Source organism: Ictidomys tridecemlineatus, chromosome 10 (assembly GCF_052094955.1).
Source record: "Ictidomys tridecemlineatus isolate mIctTri1 chromosome 10, mIctTri1.hap1, whole genome shotgun sequence".
Classification (NCBI taxonomy): Eukaryota; Metazoa; Chordata; class Mammalia; order Rodentia; family Sciuridae; genus Ictidomys; species Ictidomys tridecemlineatus.
In genome coordinates this window covers 110,395,788-110,405,495 of record NC_135486.1, presented here as the reverse complement: position 1 = coordinate 110,405,495, position 9,708 = coordinate 110,395,788, and the positions used below count along the sequence as shown (strand labels likewise).

Below are 9,708 nucleotides of genomic sequence, written 5' to 3'. Positions count from 1 at the left end.
CAATCCCTTATTCATGTTTCTTTTATTTAGGTTATATGGGGACAGAGACAGGCATTACAATTATCAACATGAGAACAGCCAGGTCACATATTCCGTCGTTGACATGAACATGTAAGATCTCAACTAAAACAGACCCATTGTTATTGTAATCCAAATGTTTGATGCAGCCCCAAAGAAGCTACATTAAGTTTAATTTCTCTAATGACTGGATGTTACATCCCCAAAATAATTTTCCCCCCATTGCTATTCTTATTCTTCAGCATTTGACTTTTTCTGGCTTGTACTTTCCTTTGCATAGTAAACATTCTCAGGATAGTCCCAGTTTTCCATTTTCACATTTTCTTCCTCTCAATGGGCTGCTGTTGAAATCTGTATCACCTTGGGGGGGAGAGAGAGAGAGAAAGAAGGTCCATATAGGTCAGTGCTGAGGATTCTGACATCTTTATTCCTTCTTGCTACAAACTCCCTGAGACGCCTAGGCTGCTGCTGCCCAGGCTTCCTTGTCATGAATACCACTGGGTCACACCTACCTTGTTTTGCACAAGATGCGGGTTTAGAGACACTTTCTTTGGACTTGGCACATTTAAGTAGGCCTGAACACCTCACAGGCCATTGAGAGGGCCAGATTATTCCCAAGAGCCTGCCTGTGGTTTCTCATGAGGGGCCCAGAGGTTTGCTTTGCCATTGTGACATGAGTATCTCCCCCAAAGAGAAAACTTGCTCCTCATCACATCCCACAACTGGATTTTAAAAATCAGTGAGACTTTCATACAAAATTTATGGTATGTTTGCACCCAGCAGGTCTTTCGCAGCCTCACCCCTGCTTACCTTGCTGTCTCCTACCACTCTCCAGCTCTCCAGCCTCATCCTGAGCCCCTCTGCTGCAGTCAGGCTATGCCCTTGTAAAAATCTCTCTTTTGTACCATTTTTGTTTTGTGGTACTTGGGGATTGAACTCAGGGGCACTCTACCACCATGCTACTTTTCAAGCCCTTTATTATTTTCTTTCTTTCTTTCTTTCTTTCTTTCTTTCTTTCTTTCTTTCTTCCTTTCTTTCTTTCTTTCTTTAAATAATTTTATTTTTTTATTGGTTGTTCACAATATTACAAAGCCGTCCATTTCCCTGCAAATTCTATGATTTTGTCATTTTTTATTGCTGCATAGTACTCCATTGTGTATAGATGCCACATTTTTTTTATCCATTCATCTATTGAAGGGCATCTGGGTTGGTTCCACAGTCTAGCTATTGTGAATGTGCTGCTATGAACATCGATGTGGCAGTATCCCTGTAGCATGCTTTTTTAAGGTCTTCACGGAATAGTCCGAGAAGAAGCCCTTTATTATTTTCATTTTGAGGCAGGGTCTCACTAAATTGCCCACGCTGGCCCGCCTCAGCATCCTGGGGAGTAGCTGGGATTACAGGTGTGTGCCATTGTGCCTGATACCCCTCAGTACATTTGCATATGTTGTGCTTTCTCTTTGGAATTCCCTTTCTCCTTCTGTGCCTGGTGAAGGATCAGTCTCTTTTAGATTTCTTTTAAAGTATCATATTTATTTGATTTTAATTTTTAATTGTAATTAATATTAGAGACTGATTTTCTGTAAAATAGATCAACCATGTATTTGGATGTCATCGTGTAAATCACTCTAAAAATTTCTAAAAACTTCCTCTCAGTTTCTGCACTTCTGTTGTCATGAGGATTAACAAATAGTGAGTGACCTAGAACAGGTCATGTCTCTGTGGAAATGCTCTACCCTGCCATTCTGGGTTGAGCCAGTCACTCCTGTTTTTTGATCCCCTCCCATGAAATGCAAACAGTGTATCACAGAACATTGGCTTGCATGCTTTTCGTGACTGATGCATACATCTACTGCTCCACCTGATTCTGAGTATCTCAGGGGAGGACATTCTTATTCACCTCTGAATCCCAGAGCACAGGCCTAGCCCATATTCAGAGCTGGGTCAATATGTGTGGGAAAGATATGATGCCATTTTAAGAAATTAAATTCTGTTGTAGCTCATGAACATGAAGGCAGGGTCCTGGCTTATTCGCTAGTTTGCTTGAGGAATTCCATTGCACAGATGATGTATCCAGCCCTATAACCAATAAGAGGAAATGGCTAAGGAGGGAGGTAGATCAGTACATGAAGAGCAGACCCCCGCTGCCCAGCCTCATCACCTCTGGACACTGGTGGCAGTACTAGCCTGGTGCCATGGAAGCAGAGCCTTGCTATGATAGAGCAATTGGACCCCCCAAGGCCAGCAGACCCCAGGAATAAAGACCCCCAAACAGGGCAGGGTGATCTGCTTTAAAAGTTATCTAATCTTGGAAGATAAGACTTAGGTGTGAGAGGCTGAAATGCCACCTGAGTGGCCTCCTGAATAATCCCACCCAAGTGAGAGCTCAGCAGGAGGGATCCCTGTCAGATTAATGCCCTAAAAGGAGTTGGTTACATGTTAATTATAGGACTTATCCAAAAGATAGCCTCTGATTTCCTTAACTTTCTGAGCTATTATTTCAGAATTAGAAAATTAAGAAAAAGATTCTGTGCCTTATTTTTGTTTCCTCCCTACCAAGTGGTAAGATAAGGCTAAGCTTGAATTCAGATGTCATCTGGGTTATCACTTTTTGGCTAAAAGCCAGAGGGTTGATCCTGAGAGATTGTGAAACGTAAGTATGATTCAACCAGATGTTTGAACATAAGGCCAAGTAAATATAACACAAGAATAAATAAAACTGATCCTTCACCAGGCAAAAAAAGGAGAGAAGGGCCTTCCAGACAGGAGACCCAGCACACACAAAAATGCAGAAATGGGACTCTCACGAGGGAACAGCATGACTACAGCAGAGGGGCTCAGATGAGGGAGAGAGCTGGAGAGTGGTAGGAGCTGAAGCCAGCAGGGTAGGCAGGGGTGAGATTGTGAAAGGCCCTATTGGATGTAAGCAGAAGACCAGAAGTAATCCCCAGAATCCATGCAGGTTGATGTTTATGCTCCAAACACCATCTGTCTCCCCTGCCCCCCCCCCAACCTGAACCAAGCCCTTGATTTTGAGCTATTCTGGTTAATCCCAAGCAGAGGGCAACCTTATCAATCCCCATAATAATTCAAATTAAAAACAAACAATTTGCCTTTTCAGAACATGGGGTTTGCATGACCATGGGCAAGTCAGACTTCTCTGAGTTGTGGGGATATTTATACCCACCTCATAGGGTAAATAAGATAGCATTTGCCTTGTCCCTGGCTCTTGTGTAAGTAGGAGAAACCTCTGTTCCCTGGCTCTGTTTCTGTAAGGGCAGATTTTAGTTATCTCAGTGGTTCTTAGACTTGTTCACTTATCTGAGTCACATGGAGGACTTGTTATACTCCAGATGCTGGACCCAGCCACAGAGATGCTGGTTCTGTAGGTCTGGAGCAAAGCCCAGTAGATATCTCTAACAACTTTCTGGGTGACCTGGATGATGCTGGTCCAGGGGACCATGTTTTGGGGGAAACACTGCTCTAGAATAATGTCCTTTACTGCTCTCCTGATCTTTCCCTTACATCTCTGCATGGAGAGAGGAGAGATTTAACCTATGTTTGGAAGAAGGAGGCAGAAAGACAGGGTAGAGCCCTATCTGCTCTCTGCCTTTGGATCCACCTGTCCTTGGCCTGAGGTGCTTGTTCTATAGGCACCTTTAATTCTGAGGTGAAGTACGAGGATGCCTGTGTGAACACACAACAGAGCCACAGCCTCATCTAGAATTATAGCATAAAATGGGCATTTGAATTTTATATTTTTGTTTCCTATATCTTTTTCTCAATTGTTTTTGAATTAAAGGGAGTAGGAAAGGGCTATTTTAAGTTGCCCTCTTGAAATCCCACCTGAACTCAGTGCTCAAGGAATGGTAGCTGCTACAAGGGTGATTAATGTTAGAAACTGAAATTCAGCCAGTCTCGATGGAATCTCCATGAAGAATGCTATGGTGGGGGATGTGAAAGAAGTTTGCTCATTGTCCCTGTGCTTACAATATCCCTGTGGCTCTCCAGTGAAAAAAAAGCATGTTGTGGGCTGGAAGTGTAGCTCAGGGGTATAGTGCTTGCCTAGCATGTTCAAGACCCTGGATTCTATCCTTAGCATGTCAAAGAAAAAGAAAAAAATCAAGTGTGTTGGCTGGACATGGTGACGCATGCCTGTAATCCTAGTGGCTTGGGAGGCTGAGGCAGGAGGATCGAGAGTTCAAAGCCAGCCTCAGCAATGGCAAGGCGCTAAGCAACTCAGTGAGACCCTGTCTTTAAATAAAATGCAAAATAGGGCTGGGAATGTGTCTCAGTGGTCGAGTCTCCCTGAATTCAATCCCCAGTAAACTCCCCACCCCTAAAAAAAAGAAGCAAATGTGTCCTGAGCACCTGTGTTCCAGGTCTAGGGTCAGTGGCTCATATGCAGAAGCTGCCTTCTACTCAGACAGCACCTTCCACTACCAGCACCTGTGACGCAGGTGGACAGCACCCACTGGAAGGGTGTGAGAATCCAGAGGAGTGTTGCCACTGAGGCATGGGGAAGCATAGGAGATTAGGACCCAAGAGACTGCAAGCCTTAAAGCATAGGTAGCACCACTAGGTGGCACTCTGGTCACTACCAGGAGCAAAGCAGGTGCTGCGGAGGTGAGATTGGAAACTCGGCAGTGAGAATGGCGTTCACACCTACCGGCTGTGGTCTTGGAGGACCTCATTCCTCAGATAGGGTTTTGGAGGAACCTGTCTTGGACACTTGGATGATCTCCACGGAGGTGATGCCCTTGCCGGCCACGCGGTGTCTGGTACGCAGCTTGTTGAGGGCAGTCTCCGCCATGCCAGCCCGCTCCTCTGCGTCATCCAGCTCGTGCACTGTCTTTCTGTATCGTGCCAAGGTCTGATTGGCCTGCTCCTCCTGTGACAAGAGCACGGTGTGTAAACTTGGCCTGTCCTGGTTGAGTGTGCATTTTTATCAATTCTGCAGGGATATCCAAGGGTCCAGTCATTACAGCAGACCTAGGTGGGGGCCTTGCCAGGGACAACCATTCACAACACTTTTAGTTGATTATTTTTGCTTTGTCATCCATATTTTAAATGAAATGTGCTTCTGTGGCTGCTCTGTAATTGGTGGTTTTAGGCATCACCTGTGTCCCACCATGGAAGGTTAGCCCTTTTCCCACCCAATCACACATCTCCTTTCTCCTGGTCTTCTCACAGAGTTGTAGTAATTTTGGAAATTACACGGTTACAACCATGGTTTGGGTCCCCATCCCCACCCGCTTCTCCAGGGTTAGAACCTGATTTGCTGTCAGTCTGGCTTTTATTGAGCCTTTCGGAAAGAGCATTGGGTGCACATTTAGCTGATGGACTTAGTGTGGTGGCTCCAGACCCTAAAGCAAATGACATCAGAGTCACCCTGTCCAGGAAGGTGAAGTGTGGGATGTGAGGTGTAGGGCTGAGACTTGAAACTGCTATTTGCTAACCAGTTGACTTTCACTAACATTAAAATCAGTATTCTACTCTACATCTGTTTCCTTGCCTATAACATAGACTAAGAATCTTAATTTTCCTGTCTCAGCATCAGGAGGATCAAATGAGAGAAGGTCCTTGCTACGGTCCGACCAGGAGATAAAGAAAAGCCCTGCCAGAGCCACCAGAGTCAGTGGAAGCAGGACAGAGGCAGCCCAGACCCTCTCCAGATGGCACCTGCAGTTAATGGAAGTATTTGTGGGGGTTATTTTTTTGCTTTTTACGTGTTCTTATCTTCAGCGTGCTGTATCTGGTCCCCTTCCCACACAATACTGACAAGGTGCCAAGGACACAAGCCTCATGAAAGTCATCTTTGAATGAATACTTGACCCTTTCCCAATGGTTGGTTCTAATGGAGGCAGATGATGACCTGGGCTGGGGAGTAAGCATGAGGGCTGGAAGGGTGGGGGAGCCTGCCGAGCACTCACCGCCTCCTCGATCTGCCGCTTGTAGACCTTCAGCTTGTTCTGCAGCTTCTCCACCAGCTCCTGCATGCGCTGGTTGGTCTTGTGATCCTCCTCCGTCTGGAAGACCAGCTCTTTGAGGCGACGTTCATTCTTGCGCAGCGTCTTGACTGTCTCCACATGTCGTTTCTGCTCGCCGTCCAGCTCCGTCTCTAATTCCTTGATCTGAGGGAGGAAGAGAGAAGTGTGGTTGAGGGAACACAGGTTTTTGAACTTCAGAGCTCAGAGACATTAGATGGGCTTATCATGGCTACAGTGTCCACCTCTTGACCAGAGGTGAGTGAATGAGGCCTGAATGGGAAAGCGACGTGGGCTTTGCCTTTCATGGGCCATGCTATGGGTCACCAGTCACTGTCTCCCAGGGTCTCAAGTTTCCTCATCTGGGAAGTGAAAGAGTCAGGAAGTTGTTCAGGTCAACGAAACCTTCTGGCCCTTTCCAGTTCTGATGTTTCACAGGGTAAAGATGAAGGCCTTAGAAAACCAAGCGAGTACTTAGAGGGAGGAATAATGTTGGACACAGTTGCAGAGGAAGAATAGGAGGAACTGCTCTGCTCCAGGGCCAAGTGCATTCTGGGAAGAAATATGATGGGGCAGAGGGTAGGAGAACTTTGAGTAAATAAATTAGAACTGTTGTCTATGCTTAATTTTAGTTCCTAGCACTTGTATAATCCAATATCTCATCAAACACGCAGGTTTGTTTGTTTGTTTGTTTTTTGGCAATAGACATGCTGACCTGCAGGAACAGAAGGCCCAGCATTGCCCTTACCCTGGCTTCTAGTTTCATGATGGTACGTTTCCCTCCCTTCAGAGCCAGCTGCTCAGCCTCCTCCATCTTGGCCTGCAGGTCTTTGATGGTGACCTCGTAATTCTTCTTGATTTTCTCCAGGTGCATGCAGTGGTCCTGCTCTTGCCGAAGTTCTTCTGCCATGCGGGCAGCCTGCAGGCAGAAAGGAAAAGAGCATGAGTAAGAGCTGGGGGCCACCCAGGCTTTTTTTTTTTTTCTCCTTTCTCTCTCAGTGACTGAGGATGGAGCCCAGGGGTGCTTTACCACTGAGCTGCATCCCAGTCCTCTCTTGGTTTTTTAAAATTTTGAGTCAGGATCTAAGTGGCTGAGGCTGGCTTCCAACTTGCAATCATCCTGCCTCTGCCTCTTGAGTTGCTGGGATTATAGGCATGTGCCACTGTGCCCAGCTGCCACTCAGGGTCTTAAGTGCCTTTGAGAGATGAGGGAACTTGTCTGCTGGTCTCTGGGAACCAAGTGGTAGCAACAGGCTCTTTGCTGATGTGTTGATGGGTTTGGTGGAGAGGGGTCCCCATGTTTCCATGTGCCCCTGAGTGAGAAGAGGGAGGCAGGCTCATACACGCACGGCCAGGCTTCCTCCCTCCTGCTAGCTGGGAGCATTCAAGCAAAACCCTTTGCTGTCACCCTGGAAGGGGGTATAGCATTTAGAGCTGGAAGACCTAGGACTGAGTCCAGTCCCTGTGTGGCCTTCAGCAAGTTGCATATCTGCTCTCAGCCTCCTTGTTCTTGCATTAATTCCACCAGTTTTCATGGAGACCTACACAGTGACTAACAATGTTCTTGAACTCTAGAAATTTCCATCAAGTGGGAGGAACCTGACACTAAAGATCTGTATTCCTTCATCTTCAACATGGAAATAAACAGAAACTATCACTTAAGGTTGGTGTGAGTACCCAAAGGGATGTTGGGGTAAAAATACTTGGTGGTACATACTGCCAATATCCACCTCTGAGACCTTTTGCCTTGAGTCTGGTTTGCCTCCAGCCCACTTGCCAAGAAGCCTGCCCAGATGAGCCTACTTCAGTGATTCCTTTGATGGAGTCTTCTGGACTCACACTGTAACCTTTCACAAGATCTTGAGTAGTTTGTAATTCCACCCTACTCTCCTGTGTTTGACTTTTTAGAAAAGCCCTGGGCTCCTCCAGAGCAGGGCCCTGTCCCCACTGCAAGACTCCATGAATAAATCTACTCTGGTCCTTCCATTGCAGTGTGGCCTAGTCCTCAGCAGGTGCCAGGCCCTGGGCACCACTAGCTGCTAGCAACACCAGCACTTACATCTGTCATGGCTTTCTTGGCCCTCTCGTCGGCAGAGCGGAACTCGCTGATGAGCTCCTCATGCTCGTTGGAGATGCGCTGGACGTCTGACTCCAGCTTGCGCTTGACCACGAGAAGGCTTTGGTTCTGGAGGAGGAAACAGAGTCACTGCCATGAAACAGGGGTCTGCATAGCCCTTCCTGTGTTCAGGAAAGACTGGCCCTCTCCCAGAAGTACTGGCCAGAATCCCCAGCAGGAAATGGTCCTGGGCTCTCTGCATGAGTGAGGGTCTCCCTTCAATTTTTCTCTGGGTCTTGAAACAGAATTTGTATCAAATGCACTTCTACCTGTGTGGATAAATCCCTTAGATCTATGAATCTTCTCATCCCTAAAATGACATTGTAACCCTCATATGTCTCACACAGATTTATTCTTTTGGTAATTCACAAGAGATGATGTAAATAAGGAATTAGCTGTTCTGATAAAGGAGTGCACTGTGAGCAGAAGCAGTATAAGTGTTGTCACTGGCAGCAGATGGGGTTCCTAGATGCTGACTATGGGCCATCATTTCTCATTTTAAAAATGAATGTCATAGGGTTGGGGTTGTGGCTCAGCGGAAGAACACTCGCCTAGCATGTGCGAGGTCCTGTGTTTGATCCTCAGCATCACATAAAAAGAATAAATAAAATAAAGGTATTGTGTCCAACTACAATGAAAAAATAAATATTCAAAAAAATGAATGTCAGGGGAAATAGCTCAGTGGTAGAGCACTTGCCTAGCATATGTGAGGCTCTGGGTTCAATCCCCAACACCACAAAGAAAGTAAGACTACAGAATATTCTAGGTCCTTTCCACTTCAAAGTTCAATTATGTTGAGGATTTTTTTGCTACAACTTTTTTTAAAAGCTCAGCAAATGAATTCTGAGGATTCGCCAAGTGGGGACACTGCCTGCCTTTGAGTTTTGCAGGAGCCCCTGTGGTTTGCACCCATCCTGGTCTCACCCCAGCACCCACCTTTCCCCATACTCAAGTGGGTGAGTCCGAGAGGCACCAACCCAGGAGATGCTGTCCTACCTGGATGTTGACCTCATTGTGCCGCTCGGTAATCTCCACCACCTCCTGCTCCAGCAGCTTGCGAGAGCGCTCACTGCCCTCCAGGCTCGAGCGCACCTCCTCCAGTTCCGTCTGCAGCAGGCTCAGGCGCCGCTCCTGCAGGTTGTACTGTTCCCGCAGCTCCTCATGTTGCCGGGCATCCTCATCCATCTGGACCTGAAGGTCCTGGAGGGCAAAAGGACCCAGTCTGAGCCTTCTCTGGCTCTGGTATGAGCTGGAGCTGGACCACGAGGGCACCATGACATTTGTGGACCAGGTGAGGCAGAAAGCTGGGACAAGGACTGAAGGTGAGGCCACAGGGAGAGAGTGAGATATAGGTATCTTAGTTCACAGTGTGGCAGGGGACTTATCCATCAAAAGGACAATGTAAGGTTGGGGCATTCCTAATGGCAGAGCACCTGGTGTTCCCGGGAAGGCCCTCCCAAGGCAGCCTTCCCTGACAACCTTGGAAAATTACGGTCTGACTGGCTAATTTTGGCTCCCTTCCTCTGCCCTCTTCTTTCTCCAAGGCACTTATTGCCATTTTTAAATGCTACAGTTTTATTTATTTAT

General features: G+C 46.8%; 1 protein-coding gene and 1 long non-coding RNA gene across 2 annotated transcripts in view; one reads left to right on the top strand and one right to left on the bottom strand.

The window, feature by feature from the left end:
• Positions 1 to 3: 3 nt before the first annotated feature.
• The window catches only part of Myh16 (myosin heavy chain 16), a 59,131-nt gene continuing 49,426 nt past the window's right edge, over positions 4 to 9,708 (bottom strand). Inside the window, exons 38-43 of the mRNA XM_078023727.1 lie at positions 9,118 to 9,321; positions 8,065 to 8,190; positions 6,754 to 6,924; positions 5,952 to 6,152; positions 4,688 to 4,909; positions 4 to 378 (exon numbers count right to left, since the gene is read on the bottom strand). Of these exons, the coding sequence (XP_077879853.1) occupies positions 4,709 to 4,909; positions 5,952 to 6,152; positions 6,754 to 6,924; positions 8,065 to 8,190; positions 9,118 to 9,321 (903 nt within the window). The 3' untranslated portion in view covers positions 4 to 378; positions 4,688 to 4,708. The remainder of the gene's footprint in view (positions 379 to 4,687; positions 4,910 to 5,951; positions 6,153 to 6,753; positions 6,925 to 8,064; positions 8,191 to 9,117; positions 9,322 to 9,708) is intronic.
• LOC144367447 (uncharacterized) lies at positions 4,799 to 8,749 on the top strand. Its single transcript, XR_013426828.1, has 5 exons — positions 4,799 to 4,925; positions 5,573 to 6,263; positions 6,711 to 6,775; positions 6,874 to 6,951; positions 7,581 to 8,749. It is a non-coding gene; the product is annotated as an uncharacterized LOC144367447 (long non-coding RNA).